This window comes from Sminthopsis crassicaudata, chromosome 2, assembly GCF_048593235.1.
Source record: "Sminthopsis crassicaudata isolate SCR6 chromosome 2, ASM4859323v1, whole genome shotgun sequence".
Taxonomy (NCBI): Eukaryota; Metazoa; Chordata; class Mammalia; order Dasyuromorphia; family Dasyuridae; genus Sminthopsis; species Sminthopsis crassicaudata.
The window spans coordinates 209,176,918-209,204,624 of NC_133618.1; the positions used below are offsets into that span (position 1 = coordinate 209,176,918).

Sequence of the window (27,707 nt, forward strand, 5' to 3'; positions counted from 1 at the left end):
ATTCTGTGATGTGAATTAACTTTCTGGGGACACGAGTTTCATGTGTAGATATCTATAAAGTTTTTTTTGTTTTTGTCTTTTTATCTCTAGAGTCCAGCCTAAAGCCCAAGGCACCCTGTAGGAGATTAATAAATGCGCCTTGACTTATTGATGGGTAAAATAAGAATTTCTAAGTTGCTTCCTCCAGCACACAACAGCACATTGTCCCTTAAAAGCATATCCACGCTCCTTCACAACACCGTAGTTCACTGCAGGTTTCCAGTAGTGAAAGGCTGGAGAGGATAGAATGAAGTAATTGGATGGAACATGGGAAGGCCGCGAGAAGAGAAAAAAGGTAAAAAGACTCCTCAAAGGAAAGAATGCATCGGAGTAACAAAGGAAGGGAAGGAGTTCAGAGAAGCTGGCAGCGATGATAGGCAGCCCAGGTCCTCCACCAATCATAAGTAAACTTCTCGCCTAGCCTGGGGGAGAACTTCCTGAAGCAACAATTAGAACAGCCAATAGGCGGCAGGCTCGAGGCAGCCAATCGGCGGCCGCATTACAAACAGCCAATGGAAAGACGTCTGTTAGTGTTATGGTCCTGTCAGGACGCCGGCGTCGTGGGGTTTGGGCACTCGCCACGGGCACGGCCCGGGTCGGGGTTTGGCCCCAGCTCTTCTCGAGCCAGTTGACATCTTCCTGCTCGCTTTCCCCGCCCGCCTCGACCGCAGCTCGAGAGTCGAGAAGCCGCTGCCGTTTGCGTGGCGGGGACTGGACGAATTTAAGTGTCTGAAGGTCGGCGCAGCCGCCTCCGCCTCAAAGCCTGGGCCCAGCCGCCGCTGCCGCCGCCGCGGTCGCCACCTCCGCGGGGCGAGGAGATGCAGCCGCAGCCGGGTCCGCCCCAGCTGTATTCACCCACTAATGGAGACTTTACCTTCGTTTCTTCCGCAGACGCCGAAGGTGAGGCGTTGGCGACCCCCGAGAGGGCCCTGAGGAGGAGGCGCCCGAATTGCACGGGTTTCGGCCTACTCGGAGCTCTGGTTCGAGTGTGGCCCAGCGCTGTGGATGCGAGGGGGGCAGGGCTGGGCCGGGGACGAAGCCTAGCCCATTCTGGAAACTGGCCCCGGCGTCGGCTCCCGTGCGAGGGCTCAGGGGGTCCGGGTCAACCCAGGTTTCAACCCAGAGATCGAACCTGAGAAGGGTAGGGCTGGTTGGTAGGAATGGTGAGGAGAGGGAGGAATGCAGTGGAAGAGAATGTGTGTGTGCTAATGATAGATTTACATAGCCCTTTAAAGTTTTCCAAGCACTTTGTGTACGTTAACTGTCGGAAAACATTTATGAGGTACCTGCTCTGTGCCAGGCTGAGCTCGGCGTACGAGAACAACAATGAGACAACTTGCACCTGATCTCATTTGATGCGCACAGTCAGTGTTTGTAGCCTGATTTAATGTATGTGAGATGCTGTAGTTAGCATTTTACTGAGAAGCAAACAGGCTTACGGTAAGTGACATAGCCAGAGGAGCTAGGTATTTCCTTTTACAAGTTCTGTGCTTTGTGCTCTGTTTCTTCACACCTCTAGAAAAGCTCGGAACTACTGTTGCCCATCGTACAAAGTAACAGTAGCATTGTGCGATGATTTACATAATTAACTCTTCTCTGCAATACGGGGATCCAAGACAGTTGTAAAATACTTATCCACATCTAGAGAAAGAACTAGGGAGTCTGAATGCAGATCAAAGCATATGTTTTCAGTTGTTGTTTTTTTTTTGGTGGCATTTCCCTTTTCTGTTTTTTCTTTCACAATATGACTAATATAAAAAGATGTTTCTATGATTCCACATGTATAATCTATATCAGATTGCTTTTTGTGTTGGGGAGGGAAGGGAAGTAGGGAGAATGTTTGGAGCTCAAAATCTTATAAAAACGAATATTGAAAACTATATTTAAATGTGATTGGAAAAACTAAAATACTATTTGCAAAAAAAAAAAAAAAAGTATAGGAGATCATTTTTGGTGTCCTGCATCATTGAAAAGCTGTGAAAGATCTGTAATATGTGTCATGTTACACATGAGAAAATTGAAGTTATGGTGACATAGATAGTAAATAAATGTCTGACCCTCCTGCTGGATGGAGTCAGCTATTAGAGGTTTTGTTGCAGTTCTGGGATAATAAAGTAGCAGAAGCATAGTCTGTTCGAGAAAGAGTCTGTAGCATTTGAGAATTCATAGCCTCTGTACAATGCTCCCTTTTTTCCCCTGCATTTTTGTCTTTTTTTTTTTTTAACTCTGCACAATAGTAAAGTTTTTTTTAATTACTTTTTTTTTTTTTCAGGACCTTTGCTTTTACACCATCCCTCTCATCCTAAATCACCTTTTATGCAAATAATGATAACGAAAAGGGGGGAATTCAGAAAAAAATAGAAAGAAAAGCCTTACCATTTTAGTCCTTCATCCCTGCAAAAATGGCAGGGAGGTACATTTTCACATTTCGTCTTTGATACAAATCTTATTTCTATGTTATGGTCTATAATTACTACTATATATTCAATTTCTATGTATTGTTTTTCTAATTATTATCGTGTATATTGTTTTCTACTTCTATTCATGCACCACATTTTCTTTAGCTATTTCCAGTTAGTGATGAGTATCTCCTTTGTTTTCAAGTCTTTGCTACCATAAAAAATTCTTCTATAAATATTTTGACTTATATGAGGTTATTCTTATTATCTTTGGCATCCTTAAAGAACACTCAGCTAGTAGGCACAATAGATAACATAACTGGACCTGGAGTCAAAAGAGACCTCAATTAATTCAGCTGTGTGACTTTAGGAAAATCACTACTTGTTTCTGCCTCAGTTTTGCATTCGGAGTTAAGGTTTCTGAGAGACATACAACAATTTCAGATGTGCAAAGGGATACCATTCTGATGACTGAAAGTGAAGAAGAGTTAAGACTCTTGAGGGTGAAAAAGAATATACAATCTGGCCTGAAGCTTAACATCAAAACCCCGAATATCTTGGCAACTGATCCCATTATTTAATGGCAAATAGAGAAGAAATGGTAACAGCCTCAGATTTTATATTCTTGGGCTCAAAGATTATGGCAGAAGGTAACTGCCATCATGAACTCTAATCAGAAGGAAAACTGGCCAATCTAGACAGCATATCAAGAAGCAGAAACATCATTTCTTTTTTATTTTTTTTAATTATAGCTTTTTATTTACAAGATATATGCATGGGTAATTTTTCAGCATTGACAATTGCAAAACCTTTTGTTCCAACTTTTCCCCACCTTTCCCCCCATCTCCCTCCCCCAGATGTCAGGTTAACCAATACATGTTACATATGTTAAAGTAAATTAAATACAATATATGTATACATGTCCAAACAGTTATTTTGCTGTACAAAAAGAATCAGACTTTGAAATAGTGTACAATTAGCCTGTGAAGGGAATCAAAAATGTAGGCGGACAAAAATAGAGGGATTGGGAATTCTATGTAGTGGTTCATAGTCATCTCCCAGAGTTCTTTTGCTGGGTGTAACTAGTTCAATTCATTACTGCTCTATTGGAACTGATTTGGTTCATCTCATTGTTGAAGATGGCCACGTCCATCAGAATTGATCATCATATGGTATTGAGAAACATCATTTTTACAACAAAGGTTCATTTATTTAAAGCTTTGATTTTTCCAATGTCATTGTATGGCTCTGAGACTTGGATTATAAGGAAAGTAGAGCACCACAGAATTGCTCTTGAATTGTGCTGGAGAAGAGTTTTGAGAGTTCCTTGGTCAGTAAGGAGAAGAAATCATCAATGTATAAAGAAATTAATTCAGGCTATTTACTGGAAGGTCAAATATTGAAGCTGAAGCTTAAATATTTTGCCTCCATAATGAAAAGATGGGACTCACTGGGCAAAATTCTGATGTTTGGAAAGGTGATGGCATAAGAAAAAGACAATAGCGAAAAATGAGATGGATTTAAATAGAATCATGAAAACTTAAAACAGATTTTGAAAGGTAGTGGAAGAAGGAAAAGCCTATTGTGGTATGGTTTACAAAGTCATGAAAAATAGAATCTGATTGAATGAATATTACAACAACATTATTATTCTGTAAAAATAATTTTAAGTCCTTAACAAGAAAAGATCTTGATCATCTCTGGTAGAAATTCTAGTTGGATTTGTGCCCAATTTGTGTTTTATGTTGAGTCTTTGCTTATAGATATTTTGGAGTCATTCTCTTATAGGTTTTTGTCTTGATCATCCTTGTCTCTATAATAAGTTTTTATGTTACTACAGTAGTTTTTTTTTTTTTTTTTTTTGTTTTGTTTTGTTTTGTTTTTTGTTTTTATCATGGGAACCTTTTGTTTGCTCATTTTTTCCAATCTACTTCCTGATTACAAATTTGTTAGGGACAGGCATTTCTGGAGGTAATGTCTATGTTAGTCTTGCCAGTAGTTCTGGAGTGTGTTATATTTTTTCAGGCTCTCAGGGACATCTCCCACAGCAAGCTTTCAGTGTACCCAAAGTTCCCAATGCAAAGTCTGAATCCTGCTAGCTCCTCTAAGTTCTGCAATTTTTTATAGTCTTATATTCTTGCCCATTTTGAAATTTTTTGTAGACTGCTATTGGACTGAGCCACAGTCAACCAATTAGAAAGCTCTTTTGGTTTAGAGCAACAGAACTGTAGGCTGCCCTTTGGTCTGGAAATTGTGGCCTAGTTATTCCTCTGAAGACTTCAGACTGTGCTAAAATTTGGAAGGGAGTGGGGTGTGGGTGGGAGGAGCAGCTGCTGATTGTTTTTGAACTTGGTTCGTTTTTTAGTATGATAGGCTAGAGTCCGTGATACCTCACCATTGAATTCTACCCTTAAGTGCTGATCCCCTCCTTTGTATGCTCTGTGTGATCTGGTATTGGTAGGAAGCAACAGTGCTGCCAATCAGGAACCTGTTCTTGTCTTACACAAATTTTGGCTTCTATGAATCTCCCAGTCCTTTTTACACAACTTTTCCTTATACTGAAATGCTTTGTGTAGTGGTTCCTTCCTAAATCTTGTCTGTCTCCAGTTTTTACAATTCTACCAACATTGGCAGGAAAAATGACTTAATGGGATTTTTTTTCTTTGATTTCCAGATCAAGATTTCATCTGGTATATTTTCTGTATCTGTTTGGAAGCGTTTTACTGTATTCTGCCATTTTGGCTCTTTTATCTTTAGAATATGGACTGAGAATATTTTACAATTGAAGATATAAATAATATATATTTTATAACTTTAACCATATGTTTATTGTCCCTGATCAAAATACAAGCATGAAACAGTCAAAAAAAAAAAAAAAAAAAAAGAAGAAGAAGAAGCATCACTGATTTTAGAGTCTAATGACCTAGGTTCAAGCATCAGCTCTTTATCCAATATTATTGACATGGAGAAAGTCATAATTTCTGTAGACCTTGGTTTAGGTGAAAATAGATGTACTAAATTACTTATAAGGCTCATTCTAGCTCTAAAGCTGTAGTGGTATAATAGCTATTTGCTACTATTTAGGTAATAGTATTTTATAAAGAAAAGTTCAACCTACAAGATAGAAACTTTGATATAATGTTTCTAGAAATTTAAGTGATGTTTCTTATTTTCTGTAATTCCTAAGTCATCTTCTTGCGGTTATCATTGAGTTCTGCTTTGTTATAAGAGGAGCTCCAAAGTGCCAAAATTAATTTTCTTTTGCATTTTTTTGTTATACATGTTCATGTGCATTTTTTTAAATACACATTTTTATGATTCATGCTGAGAGAGAAAAATCAGAACAAAAGGGATAAACCTGTTTCGCTCAGCCATCAGTTTGTGTAAAACTTGCCAGTCCTTTCTAAAATCAGCTTGTTTATAATTTTTTATAGAACAATAATATTCCATTACTTTTATAACCATAATTTATTCAGCCTTTTCCCAATTTTTGGCCATCTATCTATTTTCCAATTCTTTGCCATCACAAAAAGATCTTCTAGAAACATTTTTTGCATATGGGGGTCCTTTTCCCTACAAAGAAGATTTTTATTATTTAATTTTTTTTTTTTTTTTTTTTTTTTTGGAGGCTGGGGTTAAGTGACTTGCCCAGCTGTCTCACACAGCTAGGAAGTGTTAAGTGTCTGAGATTAGATTTGAACTGGGGTCCTCCTGAATTCAAGGCTGGTGCTCTATCCACTGTGCCACCTAGCTGCCCCCTAAAAAAATTTTAATAATAGCTTTTTGTTTTGAAAATACATACAAAGATAGTTTTCAACATTCACCCTTGTAAACCTTGTGTTCCAGATTTTTCTCCCTCCTTTTTTCCTTTCCCACTCCCCTAGATAGCAAATAATACAATATAGGTTAAACGTGCAGTTCTTCTAAACAAATTTCCACATTTATCATGCTACCCAAGAAAAATCAGATCAAAAAAGAAATGGAAAAAAATCAAACAAAAAAGGTAAAAATACTATGTTGTGATCCACATTCAGTCCCCATAATTTTCTTTCTGGATGGAAATGGCTCTCTATTGGAATTGGCCTGAATCAAACAAAGAGGATTTTTAAAGGACGAAGCAGATGCATTTATTTATTGTTTGCAAAGAAAGAGCCAGCAAATAGGGAGAGATTAGAGAGAGCAGTTGTGGTAGATGGAGGAAATCTGTTGGAGAAGATAGGAGGGGATATTATATTCAAGGGTTTATGTAGATGGGTTGGCCATGACAAAAAGAAGGACCATCTTTTGATAACGAAGTCATAAGAGAGGAAGATGTTTAAGTGATGTAAAATGACAAGTGGAGGTTTCAGTGAATGGCCTTAGTTATTTTGGTGAAATATGAGGTGAGGTCCTTAACGGAGGTGAGAAGAGGGGGGAGATAAGAGGAAAGACAAGAAATTTTAGCATAGCCACTGTGAAGATGTGAGCTAGCAAATTGACCAGGAAGGTGTAAAAACATTTCCTTATTTCAGTTGAACATCCCAGTATTAGAATACGTGATACAACTTTGTAGTGGATTAATTAATTAATTTATTTATTTATTCTTGCTCCATTTAGCTTTAGATGAATAAAAGTGAAAGAGATAAATGAGAGATCCAGACATTGGTTAAGGTTTGGCAAGGGCATGATGCATTGATAGTACAGGGAGCAAGGGATTCAAGAATAAAGAGTAATAGTGAAATTGAGTTGGGTCACCAAGGAAGCTGAAGTAAAGGACAAAACTGTGGACATTGCAGAGATGAATAACCTGGGAAGAAAAAAATGCAAACAGTTTACACTCATTTCCCAGTGTTCCTTTTCTGGGTGTAGCTGATTCTATCATTGATCAATTGGAACTGAATTAGATCTTCTTTGTCGAAGATATCCGCTTCCATTAGAATACATCCTCATACAGTATTGTTGTTGAAGTGTATAATGATCTCCTAATTCTGCTCTAAATACACATTTCTTTATGAATCATGCTGGAGAGAAAAATCAGAGCAAATGGGAACATCCATAGCAGAAGGGGAAAAAAGCAACAAAAAAGTAAGCATACCATATGTTGATATACATTCAATTTTATGGATGCAGATGGTGTTTTCTATCCAGAATTTATTGAGATTCCCTTAGTTCACTGAACTGCTAAGAACCACCAAGAGTTTCATAGTTTATCATGGGACAATCTTGCTGTTACCATGTATACTATATTCCTGGTTCTGCTTGTTTTGGTCAGCATCAGTTCATATAAATCTTTCTGGGCCTTTTTAAAATCAGCTTGTTCATCTTTTTTTTTTTTTTTTTTTTTTTTTAGAGCAATAATATTCCATTGTTTTCATATACCATAACTTATTCAACCATTCCCCAATTGATGGGCTTCTATTCATTATCCAATTCCTTGCCACCATAAAAAGAGGTGCTACAAACCTATATTTGCATTTGTGGGTCCTTTTCTCTCTTTTATGATTTCTACAGACCCAGTAGTGGTACTGATGGATCAAAGGGTATGTACAGTTTTACAGCCCTTTGGGCATAGTTCCAAATTGCTTGGAGAGTGACACTTTAAGCTAGGCCCTGAATTAATTGAGGAAAGGAGGATGTACTGAGGGTTTTTCAATAATGACAGTAGGATCTTTATTAAGAGACTTTATTTTTTAACAGAAGGTTGTCGTTTATTACTTATTATTTATATTAGCACCTGTGAGAGAAAGGGAAAGTACATGCTTATGCAAAATCAAAAATTTCAAAACCACAAGATAGTGAACTCTCAAAGCCCTCAGCATGTGTTAATGCCAGGCATAAAGAAGGGAGTGATTTATGGAAGTAGAAAAGTCTTGAAACAGAATGCTTACACGTACTCAGAAACATGAGTGGTAACAGGGTGCAACAATAGGAAGCAAAATCCACATGTAATCTGTAAATGAAAGAACTAGGGGAGAGACCTGGGAAAAACTAACCTAGCATTTAAAGTTTATTTTCTCCAAAGGGAAAGAACTAATCCCTTAAATATCCAAAACCTATTTCTTAGTCCCATAGGGAGTGGGCTGAGCCTTGGTAGTAGAATTGAAGAAAGATGAACAAGTCATTGTGGGGAATCTACCTAAACTGCTTCCTACATTTCCTACTTTAGACAAGTCAGGAAAATGTAGGAACTATCTTGACTTAGAGATTATCCATGGGGTTTTAGGGAGCTATAGCCATCTGTCAAAAAGGTTTCAAGGTCTCAAAGAAGTTAGAACAATCTGGCTCACTTTCCAATGCCAACCTGCTTCCTCCTTTCATGACATTATTTGGAAGGGCTTAAGGGTGTTAGATTTTCTTCTGTGAATGAGGAGAGATAGAAAAGAAGGAGCAGAGATTACCTTGGACCCAGGCTCTACTCTTGCTTATACTCAATTTTTCCCCCTTATCTTTTAAAAAAATTACAAATTTTAGTCCAAAACAGCTTAGGCTTGCATGGTCCACCTTTAAAAAAATATGTTTTTGTTCAGTCATTTTAGTCATGTCTAATTCTTCATGACCCCATTTGGGATTTTCTTAGCAAAGATACTAGAGAAGTTTGCCATTTCTTTCTTGTTTTACAGATGAGGAAGCCGAACCAAACAGAGTTAAGTGATTTGCCTAAGTTCACTTAGCTGGTGTCAGAAGTCAGATTTGAATTCAGGTCTTTCTAACTTCAGGCCTAACACTCAGTTCCACTGTGCCAGCTACTGCCTTTGAAACTTACAACTCAACCTCTATTCCTGATAGTTTAGATACTGAAAGTGGCATTTATTGGGTAAAGGTGTTGGGAAAAAAGTCAATACCCTCATCCCAACTTTCCAGGATTTAGTGGATTAAATCTGTATATAACACCATTCCATTTCCTCCTCTTTCTGTATACCTGGGATACTATGTTTACTCTCTTTCTACCTCACAAGAAAAAGGCAAATGATCAAGATTTTTTTTAGAGTTTAGGCCATGAGACCAGAATAAATAATGAAGGTGGAGGGTGGAAAAGGAAGCATCTAAGAAGATATGGACTAAAGTGCAATAGTAAACAAAGGCAGCAAGTAGCAAATGAAGAATTGAATAGTATCTAAACTTGCGACCATGCTGAGGGTTATTCTTAGTCCTTTCCCAAGCCAGGGGATGAAGTAAGAAAACATTTCAAAAAATGTAACTCCATCTCCTCTTACTTTGTGAGCCCTGCTTACTAACTGGGCTTGGAATTGAAATTACAGGGGAAAAGGAAAGTTTAACATTTCATATTTCTTCCATTTGGATGACAAATTTGGAAATCATTAACCTCAAATGGGTACAGATTGCTGAGTGATTATGGTGCAGGGAGACACTGAAAGTAGCAATGGGGAGCAATGAATACTCCAGCCATTCCATCCACAGTTCATAATGAGGATAAGTAAAAGTGGTGCAACAAGTAAGGAAAGGATAGTGAGAAAAGCATTGTTGTCAAAAACGATTTCAACAATAATCAGAAGATAGGAATAAGGAAGATGGAGATAAAATGAAAGGAAATTGGTTTAATTATGGTCTGTGCATCCTAGAAGTTTTAGTGGAAAAGGCAGATCTGGAGTGGGGGCATTCTAGGATCTTAAGATTGAAGGGAATGGGAATAAATTGGAAATGGGTAATGGAGTTTGTGTGTTGGCCTTGGGAATTCAGAATTATTGTAAATAGAAAGAGTCTAAGAGGTTTGGAGTATGTTGACCATGGAAGTGAGTCCAGGCAGAATATCAGTGATTATTAGATAGAGGTCAGTTGAAGGAAAGATGATTAAAACTGTTCAAGGTTCTGATTGAAAGTCCAATATTGTGGGAGGTAATATGGTTGTCCTATGAAGTCTCTAGAGGCCTTCTTCACACTATGTAGGAATAGGGAAAAATATGAGAGTTTTGTCGAAATTATTTCAGATCATTTTAACTTAATTACAATTCTTTCTGCAGGTTGAGAATTATTTCCAGTCACTTCTTTTTCATTTAGTGTACTTAGCCCTAGTTGTACTAGTTGTATAACATAATTTTTTTTTAAACTACAGTTGAGTAGAACCTGTTAAAAAAAAGTTAAACTCTTTTGTAGATTGAATGTAAATCAACAAACACATGCTATATTCACTTTTTCCCTCCTTGTTTTCTCTTGTTTTTTCTTTTTGTTCTGATTTTTCTCTGTTCTCTGATTCATAAAGAAATATGTATTTTTAAAAAATTAATGTGTAGATATAATCAGAAAAAATAAAACTATAATTAAAAAAAAAAACAAAACAAACCTCTTTGCTCCAGAACTAAAAGTCAATAGTAATTAACTACTTTAAGCAGGTTATGAACTTCCTGCAGGATATTGTCATTGATGATCACTCTACCTTTTAACCAAGGATCATAACAGCTATAACTATTACTATATTACATGTTAGTAATATAGTAACCATATTAGTATGTAGTTACACATATTACACACATTACATATATGTAAAAAGAAATCACTGGCTATTTTATCTTCCATTTCTTACCACCCTCTAGTCCATCCATCATCTAGCTGCTAAATCAAACTTTCTCATACGTAAAATAGAATTTCTTTCTTAAAGTTTTTCCTGAGTTTCCCCAAATAGTAATGATTTTTTTTTTTGGCTCTGGGACTTCACATAGAATTAGGAAATACATTTATTTTATTTTGCATTATGGTTCTATATTTACCCCTCACCCAAATAGACTATATATCTTTATTAGCTATACTTATTAGCTATCTTACTTCTAGCACAGTGCTCTACAAACAGGAGATAATTGATAAATGTTAGTTTCAATATAATATCTTACTATGTATAGAGCAGTGTTAGATGAAGGTGAGAGCATATCATATCATAGCATCATAAGATTTATTGTTAGCAGGGACTTATAAGTATTACTTAGTCCCAAAGTTACAAGGTAATAAGTAGTAGAGATGGTATTTGGACCCAAGTCTCTGACTCCAAATTTAGAACTCTTTCCACTGGACCACTCTGAAGACAAAATTTGGAATAAATTCTTTATTTTTTTCTTTTTTTAAAATAGTTTTTATTTACCAGATATATGCATGGGTAATTTTACAACATTGACAATTGCCAAACTTTTTGTTTTAATTTTTTCCCTCCTTCCCTCCCCCCCAGATGGCAGGTTGACCAATACATGTTAAATATGTTAAAGTATAAATTAAATACAATATATGTATACATGTCCAAACAGTTATTTTGCTGTACAAAAAGAATTGGACTTGAAATAGTGTACAATTAGCCTGTGAAGGAAATCCAAAATGCAGGCAGACAAAAACAGAGGGACTGGGAATTCCATATAGTGGTTCATAGTCATCTCCCAGAGTTCTTTTGCTGGGTGTAGCTGGTTCAGTTCATTACTGCTCAATTGGAACTGATTTTGTTCCTCTCATTGTTGAAGATGGCCTCATCCATCAGAATTGATCATCATATAGTATTGTTGTTGAAGTATACAACAATCTTGGAACAAATTCTTTAAGGAATAAAATAAGGAAGTGATAAGGGTGGGATAGAAGAATTTTTAGTTTTCACCTAACCTGGTTTAGTTATCAGCATCACATCTATCATAAGAGAATTTGATAGGGGTATGGACTCCTTTCTCTATTTTTTCAAATAGTTTATAGTATTGAAATTAATTATTCTTTAAATATTTGGTAGAATTCACATGTAAATCCATCTGGCCTTGGAGACTTTTTCTTAGGGAGTTGATTAATAGCTTGTTCTGTTTCTTTTTTCTAAAATGGGACTTTAAATAATTTATTTCCTCTTATATTAATCTGGGCAATCTATATTTTTGTAAGTATTCTTACTTTTCACTTAGATTATCAAATTTATTGATATATAGTTGGGCAAAATAATTCCTAATTTTTGCTCCAATTTCCTCTTAATTGGTGAAAAGCCCTCCCTTTTCATTTTTGAGACTAACAATTTGATTTTCTTTCTTTTTTCTAATCAAATTAGCTAAAGGTTTATCTATTTTGTTGGTTTTTTCACAAAACCGACTTAGTTTTATTAATTTGATAGTTTTCTTACTCTCATTTTTATTAATCTACCCTTTTATTGTCAGAATTTTACATTTGATATTTAATTGGAAGGTTTTAATTTTTTCTTTTGTTCTTTTTCTAGCATTTTTGGTTGCAAGCCCAATTTAATGATTTTCTCTGTTTTATGCAAGTAATCTAGAGATATAAAATTTCCCCAAAGAATTGTTTTGTCTGCACCTACAAATTTTGGTATGTTGTCTCATTGTCATTCTCTTGGATGAAATTGTTGATTGTGTCTATGATTTGTTGTTTCATCTATTTATTCTTTAGGATTAGATTAATTTCCAATTAATTTTTGGTCTATTTTCCCCTTGCTTTTTATTTATATGTAATTTTTATTGCATCATGATCTGAAAAAAAAAAAAAAAGTCTTCGCTATTTCTGCCTTTCTGTGTTTGATTTTGAAGTCTTAGATCCCTAATATATGGTCAATTTTTGTATAGGTTCTATGAACCACCAAGGGAAAAAAGTACTCTTTTCTTTTTCCATTCAGTTTTCTCCAAAGATCGTTCATAGCTAACTTTTCTAAAATTCTGTTTACTTCCTTAATTTCTTTCTTATTTTATGGTTCAATTTATCTAGTTCTGAGAGAGCAAGATTGAGATCTCCTAGTAGTATAGTTTTGCTACCTATTTCTTCTTGCAGCTCTCAACTTCTCTAGGAATTTGGATGCACTGCCACTTGGTGCATATATGTTTAGTATTGATAATACTTCATTATCTATGGTACCTTTAGCAGGGATAGTTTCCTTCTTTATTTCTTTTAATTAGATCTATTTCTGCTTTTCCTTTATCTCAGAAGCAGGATCACTACTCCTGCTACTCCTGCTTTTTTTTTATTTTTATTTTACCTGAAGTATAATAAATTGTGCTCCAGTCTTTTACCTTTACTCTATATGTATCATTCTGCTTCAAATGTGTTTCTTTTAAACAACATATTGTAGGATTCTGGCTTTTAATCCAGTCTGTTATCTGCTTATGTTTTATGGGAGAGTTCATCCCATTCACATTCATAGTTAAAATAACTAATTCTGTATTTTCTCCCATCTTATTTACCCCAAGTTATGCTTTTCTCTTTCCTTTCCCCCTTTTCTTCCTGCCCAATATTTTGCTTCTGAACACTACTCAAACAGCCCTCCCCCTTTACAACTCCTCCCCCTTTCTTATATCTTTCCTCTACTACTTCTGTTTTCTTTTCTATTAGCCTCCTTTTTTCCTTTCCCCTTCCTTCCCCCACTTCCCTAGAAGGTGAGACAAGTTTCTCTGTGAAATCAAATATGTTTGATATTCTCTTTAAGCCAAACCTGATAAGAAGTAAGATTCACCTAATGTTCATCCCCCCTCTTTTCTTTCCTTCAATTATAGTCTTCTTTGCATCTTCATGAGATGTAATTTTCCTCATTTTATCTTCATTTTCTTATTTTTCTACCTCTAGTTTCTTTTTTATATTATAACAGTAACATTAAATTATACATGTACTCTGTATGTATACCCATTACAGAGATATAGTTCTCTAGTGTTCTTTCCCTTTTACCTTTTTATGCTTCTCTTGAGTTCTGTATTTGGAGATCAATTTTTTTGTCAGCTCTGATTTTTCATCAAAAATAAATGAAATTCATCTGTATTATTAAATGTCCATCTTCTTCCCTGAAAGATCATGCTAAATTTAGCTAGATAGTTGATTCTTGGCTGCAATCCAAGTTCCTTTGCCTTTCGGGAATATCAGATTCCAGGAGCTTTGAATCCTTTAAAGTGGAAGCTGCTAGATCCTAGGTAATCCTAATTGTGGCTCCTCAATATTTGAATTGTTTCTTTCTGGCTGCTTGCAATATTTTTTCCTTGGTCCAATAATTGTGAAATTTAGCTGCAATATTTTTTGGAGTTTTCATTTTGGGATCTCTTTCAGTAGGTGTTCAGCGAATTATTATTATTATTTTTTTGGTTGTTGTTGTTGTTGAGGCAATTGGGATTAAATGACTTGCCTGGGGTCACACAGTTAGGAAGTGTTAAGTGTCTGAGGCCAGATTTGAACTCAGGTCCTCTTGACTTCAGAAGGAAGCCAGTTGGCTTCTAGCTGCCCCATTGGTGAATTCTTTCAGTGGTTGGTTTACCTTCTGATTCTAGGACATCAGGGCAGTTTTCCTTGATGATTTCCTGAAATATAATATCTAGGCTCTTTTTTTAGTCATGGTTTTCAGGAAGTTCAATAATTCTTACATTCTCTCTCCTAGATCTATTTTCTGGGTCAATTGTTTTTCCAATGAGGTATTTTACATTTTTTAGAAGAATTTTCGGCAACAATGTGAGCTCATCTCTGAATGCCAACTTATAATAGGTTGGTAGTTTACTCTCATGAATTTCCACAGTGATGCTAGCAATACTGGAATAGGAACAGAAAAATTAAGTAGTAAAGAAAACCACTGGGATGTTGATTTGTAGTTGAACAATTGATTGAAGATTGGGATTCTAGGGTAATATAACTATTGAAACATGAAAAATAACAAAACAGGTTGTAGTGAAAAGACAATTGGACATAAAGTCTGAAAAAGAAGTTAAACATTCAGGCTTTTTGACTTGTTAGCTATGTGTTCTTGGGCAAGTCATTTTACCTTTTTTGGGTCTCAGTTTCTTCATCTTAAAATGAACTGAATTACAGGATGTTTCAGATCCTTTCCACTAAATTTCTCTGATTGGATTTGAGGAATTAAGGGGTTATCATTATATATGTGTGTGTGTGTGTGTGTGTGTGTGTGTGTGTGTGTGTGTGTGTGTGTGTGTGAAGTTCCTGAGTGTGAACCAGGTTATCTAATTATTCAGAAAGTTGAAGAATAACCTAGAATTTAGTAGTGAAAGCAATAGATGGAGTAAGTGATAGAGACAGATCACAGGTACCTCAGAAGAGAAGAGGTCATTGGGGGATGGTATTAGTGGAATAGTTTGAAAGCTTGTAAATGGGAAGTAAGGAGTAGTAGCTAGCTTTTTAAGTTAAGAGAAGTAAAAAGAATGCCAATCATTGAAGAGAGTTGCAAGAAATGTGATATCTTTACTGGAGAGCCAGTTTTCTGTTAAATTAAGGAAATTGAAAATAGGTATTTGATTAAAAAAATCAAGGATATGGGAGACTTTAATTAAAGAGCACAATGGAATGAGCAAAAAACTAGAACAAACACAGGCCTAATCCATTTGGAGTCAATGTAGGAAAGGAATACTGGCTGTTTAGAAATGGAATATGTAGGTATAGAATATGCTTCTAATGCAGGTAAGACTGGATGACTAGGATTGGAAAACTAGTGCAATAGGAAAGAGGTTCATTTGGCTTGCTCTGGCAACAGAATTTAAAGGATAAAAGGCTGACATTGTATATTTGGCCTAAAGTTTGAAATATAGTATTAAAATGAAATGTCATGAGCAATAGCCTTTGATGGAACTGTATCTCTTACTGTGATCAGTTTGGGGGAGAAGAAGGTCCAAATTCCTTAGCCTCTCATTTGAGATCCTCTGCCTTTCTAGACTTTTCTCCCTTTCTGCATGTGATATGCTTTAGCCAAAGTAGATAATACATCATTCTTTAATACCTGTCCAGTGTTTTTTGTACACTTTTTACATCAATTTTCTATACCTGGAATGCCCTTCCTTTCACCTTCAATTTACCATTGTTGTTTTCTCTATTCCTCAAATTTTTGCAGCAGATTTTCAATAATCAGTGCATAATTTCCAAGATATATAAGGAATTGGTTCAAATTTATATGATTTTCAAGGCCTAGCTCAAATGCCCATTCCAGTAAGCCTTCTCTGTTTCCTTTTTTCCCCCTCCTTCAGTTGAAAGTTTTTTCTTTACTTGGAACTTGCATTATATTTCGGACAACTTTTATGCACTTAACGTTTTTCAAGTCAACGTTTTAGTAATTATGTAATTGCACATATGTGTATACACATTACATTTGCATCTTTCTCAGCATCTAGAATAGTGCTTTATACACCTAGTAAATATTTAGTAAATAATAGTTAAATGAATCAATAAGTAATTTGTCGGTCCATTTAAATACTATCTCTTAAAAAAGACTTAATAAATGCCTGTGGTGATGGAAGAATCCAGTTGGTTAGCTTTTCATTTCACTCTTTCATGTTATTACATTTGAAGTCTTTTGTATATTTCTATCTACATTTTAGAGAGGTAGAATGTCATAACCCATTGACTAGGAAACTGGGAAGATCTAGGTGTCCCCACCCCAGGCAATTGGAGTTAAGTGACTTGCCCAGGGTCACACAGCTAGGAAGTATTTAAGTGTCGGAGGCCCAGATTTGAATTCAGGTGTTACTGATTTCAGGGCTGGTGCTCTATCTGCTGCACCACCTAGCTGCCCCAAGATCTGGGTTTTAATTCTGGCATATCACTAAATTTTTGTCTGACCTAAAATATGTAATTTAATTTCTCCAGGCCCTCTTCCCTCATTTACAAGTTGAAAAAGTAAAATCAAATGATATTTGGATACTTATTACTTCCAGAGTTCTTAACTTCTCAATGTTCACAATTAGAGGCATTTATATTTTAATGAGCTTTTTGCTGATATTTTTCCTAGCTCTATAAAATAATTTTTTGCCAGTTTGATTAGCATGGCCCTGAACAAGTAGACTAATTTGGTAAAATTGCTATTTTTATTATATTGGTTTGGCCTACCCATAAGCAATTGGTTTTTTTTTTTCCAGTTCAAATCTGGCTTTATTTTTGTGAAAAGTGTTTTGTAATTGTGTTCATAATGCCTGAGTTTGTGTTTTAATCAGTTATTTGAAGACAGAAACTGTTAGTTAGCCTGTCTTACATATCTTTTTATCTTCCCTGGTTGTTGTACTCTAGTCCAGTATTGTACATGATAGGTGTTAATAGGTATTTGTTGAGTAAATGATCTAAGTTGTATTTAAACTTTTTTTCAATTAAATCATGGACATTTTAATCATCCTTCTCATTCGCCATCTTCCCCCTTCTCTTTAAGATCTCAGTGGTTCAATAGCAGCCCCAGAAGTCAAACTAAACCTTGGTGGAGACTTTATCAAAGAATCTACAGCAACTACATTTCTGAGACAGAGAGGCTATGGTTGGCTCTTGGAAGTGGAAGATGATGACCCCGAAGATAACAAGCCTCTCTTGTATGTAATGCTATTTTTCTTTTGATTGTTAAAAATGGTTTTATTTTGTGGGTGTTGGTATTCATCTTTCATTTTATTTTTAAAAAGTTGGGAGAGAGCTAAGAAGTTGTTTTAAAATTAATGGATTTTATTAAAACCAAAGAATTTTAGAATTGGGGTAAATCTAAGAAATCATCTATCCAGCCTCTAATGAAGCAAAAATCTTCTGTAGCATCTTCAACAAATGATCAACTTGCCCTTTTCTGAGCATCATTAGTGATAGAGCTTGCTTGTACTGTCCATTTCCTTTTTGGATATCTATAATTTTTAGAAAGTTTTTCCTTATACAGAAAGAAGCCTGACTTATAACTTCATTAGTATGGGGAACTCTCAAGTAAGGGAAATCCCTCTATCAATGCAGAGGTAAATCCTCTACCAATGCAGATCAGTATCATTTCTGCAATTTATAGTCTTACAGTTGTCTACAACATAGCAAAAATTAAGTGATTTGTCCAGGGTCACACAACCATTATATTTCAGAGGTGCCACTTGAATCCATATTTTCCTGGCTTCATTGGCTCTCTATTATTATATTGAACAGAACTCTGCTTTCCTTTAACTTTCACTCCATGGTTTCTTTTTCTTTCCCTTAGATCCTAACAGAATAAGATAACTACTTTGAAAGAAGCAATCTGAGTTGTCTTCTCTAGGGTCTCCTATTAATTAAATCAAAACTTAGATGACATGTTTTTGGTCTCTTTACCATACTAGTCATCTTTTGGATAGTCTCTAACTTCATAATGATAGCAGAGTACTTCATAATGATAGCAGAGAGTTGGAAATAGTAGTACAAATGTGATAAGCAAGACTGAATGCAAAAAAAAAAAAAAAAAAAAAAAAAAACACAAAACCTTATTGCCTCCCTTGTTCAGAATACTTTCTCCTAAGGTGATTTTTATGTCACATTTTTTCTTCCTATGTCATTATAAAATATACAAACTCTCCATTTAGTTAAAAACTCTTAGGAAGTCAGTAAGTTTCCCCCGTTTTCTTTCTCTAATAGGTCCTATAATTAACAGATTGAGTCAACTTGATGTTCGTGAAAGATTTATAGGATCTGTAATCTCAGATGGAAAGACATACTACCAGAAGTTGGCACTTCCAGAAACAACCCTGTATAATTTTTTTTACCCCAGGCTCATGATTTCTAGAGTCCTGAGTCCCTAGACCTGGTATTTTTTTTTTTTTTTAATTTTATAATTATAAAAAAATTTTTTTGACAGTACATCTGCATGAGTAATTTTTTTTTTTTTTTGGTAACATTATCCCTTGTATTCATTTTTCCAAATTTTCCCCTCCCTCCCTCCCCTAGATGACAGGCAATTCCATACATATTAAATGTGTTACAGTATAACCTAGATACAATATATGTGTGTAAATCCAATTTTCTTGTTGTACATTAAGAATTGGATTCTGAAGGTATAAGTAACCTGGGTAGAAAGACAGTAGTGCTATCAGTTTACATTCATTTCCCAGTGTTCCTTCTCTGGGTGTAGTTGTTTTTGTCCATCATTGATCAACTGGAAGTGAGTTGGATCTTCTTTATGTTGAAGATATCCACTTCCATCAGAATATATCTTCATACAGTATTGCTGTTGAAGTGTATAGTGATCTTCTGGTTCTGCTTATTTCACTCAGCATCAGTTCATGTAAGTCTCTCCAAAACCTCTCTGTATTCATCCTGCTGGTCATTTCTTACAGAGCAATAATATTCCATAACATTCATATACCATAATTTACCCAACCATTCTCCAATTGATGGACATCCATTCATTTTCCAGTTTCTAGCCACTACAAAAAGAGCTGCCACAAACATTTTGGCACATACAGGTCCCTTTCTCAACTTTAGTATTTCTTTGGGATATAAGCGCAGTAGTAGCACTGCTGGATCAAAGCGTATGCACAGTTTGATAACTTTTGGGCCATAGTTCCAAATTGCTCTCCAGAAGGGTTGGATTCTTTCACAACTCCCCCAACAATGCATTAGTGTCCCAGTTTTCCCACATCCCCTCCAACATTCATCATTATTTGTTCCTGTCATCTTAGCCAATCTGACAGGTGTGTAGTGGTATCTCAGAGTTGTCTTAATTTGCATTTCTCTGATCAGTAGTGATTTGGAACACTTTCATATGAGTGGATATAGTTTCTGAAAATTGTTCATATCCGTTGACCATTTATCAATTGGAGAATGGTTTGCTTTCTTATAAATTAGGGTCAGTTCTCTATGTATTTTGGAAATGAGGCCTTTATCAGAACCTTTAACTGTAAAACTATTTTCCCAATTTGTTACTTCCCTTCTAATCTTGTTTGCACAAAAGCTTTTTAATTTGATTAAACCTGGTAATTTTGAAGTGACAACATCCTGTGCAGCATTCCATGTCTTTTAAATTATAGGGAGGAACTGGACATTGATCTAAAGGATATTTACTACAAAATTCGATGTGTATTGATGCCAATGCCATCACTTGGTTTTAATAGACAAGTGGTGAGGGACAATCCTGATTTTTGGGGACCTCTAGCAGTTGTTCTTTTCTTCTCAATGATTTCATTATATGGACAATTCAGGGTAAGTACATTGCTTTATTTCTACATATTTTAAACTTAAAAATATTTGAGTATAGTGAAGTATATGTTGTTCTTCTTTCACTGAAGATTTAGGTGCTTTTATAATAATAAAAATTTTTACCAAACTAAGTTACTCCTTCCTCATTTGATTTGCTAAATTAGTGAAAAATAAGTCCAGAAGTCTGATTTGTTTAGGAGTATTGGTATATTAAATCAACCACTTTGGAATTTTTCCTACTAATAAAGGATAATAAATATGTTCAGTTTTAATTTGAAGTCCACAAGCCAATCCACAAGGGCACTATAAATAGATTTTAGGGGATCCTTTAGATTGAGTGGGAAAAAGTATACTTATTTCAACATAATTGGTTTCTTTTGTAGTCTAATGTGGTTTATTTAATGCACATAAAGACACTATTCTGAAAAGAGTCTACAGGATTGCCAAAAAGGTTGGGATGGGTCAATGATAGAGGGAAAAAAAAGTTAACTGCTGAACAAGTGAAATGCCACAATTTGTATACTATTTTTTTAAGTCCCTGAAAAACCATTTCTTTAGCCTTCCTACCTGTTATTTGTGGTTACCTTCAGCTTTCAGTAGTCCCTATATTTATAGCCACTGATTTCTTCCTTTCCAATACTACTCCTAAATCCTTAGTCCCCAAAATGTAGATAGTGAGCATTTTACAAATCCTTTCTGGTGTGCTAATTGTCCCCATTACAAGTGTATGTCTCTTAGAGAAGTTTTGCCCAACTTACCAGCCTCCTCACTTTCCTCTGTCTCCTGCTACCAGTTCTTTCTTTTGTATTCAATCTGTTCCATGTTTTTTGAAAATCCCAGTGATAGTTTACTAATTAGTTATTTTACTCATACATGTGGCAAAATGACTCATAATAGATATATCTGTAAAAAAAAATCTAATAAGAAACTTGAACACTTTAGGTCCAGGCTTATCACTTTTATAGTTCAGTACTAATTTTTTTTTTTACAGGCATTTAGCACTTGAAATAAAAACCTCATATTGATGTTTATTTTCCCTTTTGTTTAGTTTTTATGCCGGTATATCTGAAATACTGTAAGAAAACTATGACAAGAGGGAGCTAAGTGACACAGTGGATAGAGCATCAACCTTGAAGTCAGTAGGACCTGAGTTCAAATCTGCTCTCAGACATTTGACACTTCCTAGCTGTGTGACCCTGGTCAAGTCACTTAACCCCAATTGCCTTAACAAAAAAAGAAAACTATGACTAGAATCTTTAACAGATTGATTTTAACCAGTTCCTTTTCAGATTTTCAGCAAACCAAAACACTGTTTTTGCCCTGATTTCTTTTTCCACATTCATTTTCCCATGCCTGAAGCTTTATTTTTAACACACACACACATATGCACATGCACATGCACACACAAAATATGCATGCCAGTACACTTAGGTGACCTCAGAGCTTTAGGAAAATAACAATTTTTGTAAAAACTTAGTAACTCCAAAGTTGTGATGACTCCTTTTGTAAAGGAGCAAGGAGTGTTCTCCAGACTTCCTAGCTTCCACCATGTACTTTTTTTTTTAATAACTGGTGACATAGATATAGCCACTAAGTTTGAACTTTTATAATTGAAAATTACAATGTCCTCAGGAGGGGTGAGGGGAAAGAGGGGAAATTTTGGAACACAAGGCTATGCAAATAAAGGCAGTGTTGAAAAATATCCATGCATATGTTTTGAAAATAAAATGCTTTAATTTTTAAAAAAAATTACAAAATACCTTACATGAAGAAAAGAATTGTGTTTATTTATTTATTTTTTTAATTTTCTGTTAAGGTGGTTTCATGGATCATAACTATTTGGATATTTGGCTCCCTAACAATTTTCTTATTAGCCAGAGTACTTGGTGGAGAAGTAAGTAACTCTTTATGAAAATTATCCTTTACTTTAAACAACTTTGTGTACCATAGACCCATTATAATTTATATAGTTCTAAGAATAATTCATTGTTAATAATTGAAAGTAATATAAATCATGAGAACAGGTTCTCACTGCATATACTTGACTTATAACAATTTTCTGAGAATTTTCACTTGTTGGGAAAGGAATAACCAAAAATTTGAGAACTGAAAGGGACCTTATAGAACATCTGAGAGAACATATTTATGTTCTAGACGAGGAAAAAAGATACATTAGAAGGACCCTTTAGAAGATGATTCCGAAGGCAGGGAGAAAATTTGGACTGGTTTTCTAAATCCCCTCCTCTTACTGCCAGTTAAAATGATCATTATTTGATGTTATCATTTTTTACTAAATTTTTTGCCTCCAAAAGTTTTATTTAATTCTTTCTAGTTTCCTTTCCATCAAACCAGAAATAATTGAATATGTCAAGGAATTATGATTTTGTCAGCAATCTCTGAATAATTTTAAATCTAAGAAATGTGGATAAAGCTCAGATAGGTCATGGGATTATAATGAGTCTGTAAATTAGTGCCAGTGATAATTTTTCCTTCTAGAATATAGAATCCAAAATTAGATGAAAAGTATTTACTAAGGGGCGATTAGGTGGTGCAGTGGGCAGAGTACCAGCCCTGAAGTCAGAAGGCTCTGAGTTCAAATCTGGCCTCAGACACTTAATGCTTCCTAGCTGTGTGACCCTGAGCAAGTCACTTAATGTCAACTGTCTCAGCCAAAAAAGAAAGGAAGGAAGGAAGGAAGGAAGGAAGGAAGGAAGGAAGGAAGGAAGGAAGGAAGGAAGGAAAGAAAGAAAGAAAGAAAGAAAGAAAGAAAGAAAGAAAGAAAGAAAGAAAGAAAGAAAGAAAGAAAGAAAGAAAGAAAAATATTTACTAAATGTTAGTTTTCAAGAATAGATTATATTTCCTCTTTTGCTCCATTTCCCCCATTTTAACACAGATGTTTCCCTTCCCTGGTCTTCAACTTATATGAACTGGTTCTGTCAATAAATTTGTTGCACCAGACTATAATTAATCGTATATGTGTGTATTACGTGAATTAATCTATAATAGTAAATAAATCTTCCTACTAAAACTAAAGATGGAACTAGAACTATTTTCTACTTTGACACTAGGATCCCCATTTTATGATTTCTTTTCCCCTCACAAGTCTCTTTTTGGGTAAATTTTATTATTTTAAACTTTAAAATGAGAAAAGAAAAAAAATATACTTATTTCCACTTGACATCTAAATATTTCTAAATGTTCATTTTATTTTAATATTACTTGTATGAAAAAATCAGCAAGTGGAGAAAGGAGGTGGGACCTGGACTAGGCTGATTTGAATAGTGTAATTTATATGTTACCTCATAATTATTTCTTAATATTTATATGTTAATTCTAAGTTAATATGTCAGTGTGCAAATGTTGTTAGAGTGTTCTGAATTCCTATAATATTAATTTTTAAAATTCACAGGTTGCATATGGTCAGGTTCTTGGTGTCATAGGATATTCGTTACTTCCCCTCATTGTAATAGCTCCTTTACTTTTGGTGGTTGGATCATTTGACGTTGTATCAACACTAATAAAAGTAAGTTATACAGTTTATATTTTATTTTTCAAAGCTATATAGTATCTTCAGGTGAAAAATCATTTTGCTACTTCCCTAGCTTTAAAAATGATAACACACCAAACAAAACTTATTATTTTATTTAATATTAAACTTTTCTCCCAAGTAATATTAATGAGTACATGAATGATTGAAGGGAACATTTATTATGTGCAAACTGTGTACAAAGTAGTATGCTGTGCCCTAGGGAGACAAATGTAAAAATAAGATAGTCCTTCTTTTCAAGGAGCTCAGCTTCTTATGAAGGAGACAATACATAATGAAGGTTTCAGCTTTAAAACAAATGGGAAAAAAGGTCTCATGGTCCTTACAGTGCAGTGGCACAGCCAGTTGATAAAAGAATATTTTCTGATGTTGAACCATTTGACAGTGCCAAAGATGCTAATGACAAAACTTTTTCTTTGAATCTTCTGTATAATTATAGCATTTATAGGAGGAATTGCCAGCCTTCATCTTCACAGGAATTATTTCCTAGGATGAGGCTCTGGGGACTGAGTTGGAAGCATTGCAATTCTGAAGATTCTTGGGTTCGGGGTCCTGTGCTGTCATTAGCTGGGTTCAAGGGGAGGTGGTAGTCAATTGGCAAACCAGCCTAGAATCTTTGCCCCAAGTGGAAACAACTTAACAAGAAGTAAATACAAAATAATTTCTAGTGAGAGGGCTAAAAATTTGAGACTGAGGGTTCTCTGAAAGAAGTGAGATTTTTTTCATTTTTGTCTTAATTGAATTGAATTAAATGAGTAATCTTCTTAGTTCTATTATAGACTGACCAGCAAAAGGTTTTTTTTATACTCTTGTTTGTGCTTCGTCCTACTGAAATAAATTTTTGTGAGGAGGAAGAGGTCTCTTCTTCACAGATATTTCTACCTGCCCCCCTAATTTTGAATAATTGAATTGAATTTGAATTTGAATAATAATTGAAGTACTTCAGAAATGTAAACTATTATTACTATAATACCTCTAATTCGGAGTCTCAAGGTTATTTGAAAGGTCTAAGAAGCAGAAACAAGTATATACAAATAATCCAATTAAGTATATATAAATCATAGGTCATTAGAGTTGCTTAGAATCTAATCCATTTAATCTAGCCTGAGGAAACCAATATTGAAAGAGGAGAAATAACTTGTCCAAAGGTGTACCACCATATAACAACATAGTCAGTATTGGAATCTAGGTATCCTGACTCCCACTTCATTCTTTACTATAAAGATTGAGTGTCCCCGGAGTACTATTTAAGTTTTCTACAATAGTAGCTTGAGTAGGGTTTGTCAGCAATAGATGGGAAAAATAGAATATTTTTTCCCCTTCTTATAGTATTCAAAGAGTACTTCTGTTTGCTAATATAGTATCTTTTTCTCCCCTAAAGCTGTTTGGTGTCTTTTGGGCTGCCTACAGTGCTGCTTCCCTTTTAGTTGGTGAAGAATTCAAGACGAAGAAGCCTCTCCTGATTTATCCAATTTTTTTATTATACATTTATTTCTTGTCCTTATATACTGGGGTGTGATCTGAAAAAAATCATATATGGGTAGAAAGTTAATACATACATGTGCAGGTGGAAATTCACATGGAATAGATTGGAGAAAACATGTAGAAGGTGGAGTCTCTTTTTTGTTCCAGTTGTAAAGGCAGGTTTAAGACTTAACAGCCTGCTTGTCCATTCTATTTAAGCAGCGTAGCTATATAGATGTGTCAGAATTCTAGATTTTGTTTAAAATTCTTCATATTTCAGTGAATAAAATATAAAAGCATTGTGTTTATAAGATTGTGTCACTATATACCTGTGCCAAAAGCAGCAGGACTGGGTTATTGTATTACACTTGAAGGATAAATATGGCAAGATCTTGAATAATCTAAAAGTGCAAATTTTTTTTTTCATGTAATAAGCTGGATTTTATTCGCACAGCAAATTCTGTAGGTATATATATTTATATATACACATATATATTTATGAAATAATCCTGATTATTCACAGAATATATTTCTGTATGATCTAAAAAATGAAGATATTTTAAATTTGATGCTTATAATTTCTTCAATTTGGCCTTTGAGTTTTATAGGTTTAAATTTGTTTTTTAAATTGTACATAACATTTTTGTATCTATTGCACAGCTTTGACACTTCCTTCTTAAGGATTCTTGATGGTAACTCCTAAAATGATTTTAGTAGTTACTACAATAGATTGAGTTTGTGCTTTTAAAACCATTTTTGAATATCCAGAAATCTGATTTAAAGTTCCTATTTATATTTCTGACCAAAGGAGCAAAGAAATGTATTGTGTATGGCATTTATTAAAATTGTTACTATTAGGAAAACATTATATTTACAAGATTAGTAAATAATTTTAAAGTGTGAATCTTAAGTTTGACAATAAAATGGTTAGGCTTTTTTAGTCATTAAAATTTGAAGATGGAAGAGAGAAACTTAAAATTCACATATTAAATTGTTATTTGAAAATAGAAAAAAATAAAATGTTTCCCAACTGTCTGTGTGTTTTTGTAAAACACCTTGTTTTGTTACATTTGATGGGCTTAATGTTTTAACAAGTGAGATGTGCTTTGACAATTATGCAGATTTCCAAAGAGAAATGTTTAGAACTCATAAATAACATTTGATTTTGTTGCAGTAATTTAACTCTAGAGATCAAATTTTTATATTTTATAAAAAGCAGATGAAATATTTTCATTGTATGTCTTGGGGTTAAAGGCCATAAACTGACAAATGTTTATTAACTGTTGTCGGTTCAGTAAATTGTATCTGTTTTAACTGTTCCCTTTACAACAGGGAAATATGTTTGTTGGATTTCTATCTTCTTTACTGGAATCCTCATTAGTAACTCTTAGCAAATTAAGATTCCTACTTGCATAAACTTGGAAAATAAGAGTAAAAAAGCTCTCAAAGACTTTATATGGTATAATTTAGAAAAGGTATGAAGCCACTGTGGGTTTAGAATTCTGTTCAAAAATGAGCTTACTGATTTTATAAATTTAGGATGGATAGTAGGTTAAGTAAAAGGACAGGGAAGAGAGAGGCTTCTAGAAAATCAGAATATTGAGAAGTACTCTAAGAGCTGAGTGAGGAAAGAAGCAAAAGAATCAGCAACAATGTAAAAGACACTTTATACACATTCAGTAATCCCTGAGATCAGGACTTTACCATAGCACAGTGAAAGTAGTTGAGATTGATGTTAATTAAATTTGCATCAGGAAAGATTAAATTATGTGCAGGAAGAAGATAGGAATGTAAAGCATTTTAGATACATAGCCCTTAAAAATATCTAAAATGTTTTAGGCAATGAACTTATGTTATCTGGAAAATTGATTTATGTGAAATACATCATTACTATAAATTGCCAGGTAATTGATTTAATATTGTATATTCATACCTGGTATATTTAAAAAGTATACCTTAAAAAAGCATTAAGAACAAGAGTAAACAAAAGCAAATATATTTTCTCACTTTATCAGGCTCAACAAAGATAGCATTTTGAGATATGAAAGCCATGAGATTATTTGCTTAAAGAATTAGATTAAAGATAAGAATAATATTTTAGAAGTAATACAAAGACAGTGAAGTCACTCTATTTTTAGATTTTGTTCATTGTCATATTGATTTAAGATGGATGAATTGATAGATTGGCTTAAGAATTTTTAGATCATGTCTTAATTTAGGAAAAGTAAGATTAGCCAATATATGTATAAGTTTTGCCTTTTTATGATCAAATCTGCTTTTTGAAATGATGAAACAAAAAGATTATAAGAAAATATGTAGGTTTTACCTTGGTTCAAAGTTATAAAAGTGAGGTTTTTTTTAAAAAGGTAATATAATGCCCTTGTTTTTATTAGAAGAAGAAAAAAAACCTACCATTTATTTTGTGTATGATTGTC

General features: G+C 34.4%; 1 protein-coding gene across 1 annotated transcript; it reads left to right on the top strand.

The window, feature by feature from the left end:
* The first annotated feature begins 552 nt into the window (after positions 1-552).
* YIPF4 (Yip1 domain family member 4) lies at positions 553-26,307 on the top strand. Its single transcript, XM_074288143.1, has 6 exons — positions 553-939; positions 17,506-17,659; positions 20,093-20,264; positions 22,078-22,155; positions 23,671-23,784; positions 25,190-26,307. The coding sequence occupies exons 1-6, from the start codon at positions 858-860 to the stop codon at positions 25,325-25,327; spliced, it is 738 nt and encodes a 245-aa protein (XP_074144244.1). The 5' UTR covers positions 553-857; the 3' UTR covers positions 25,328-26,307.
* Positions 26,308-27,707: the final 1,400 nt, after the last annotated feature.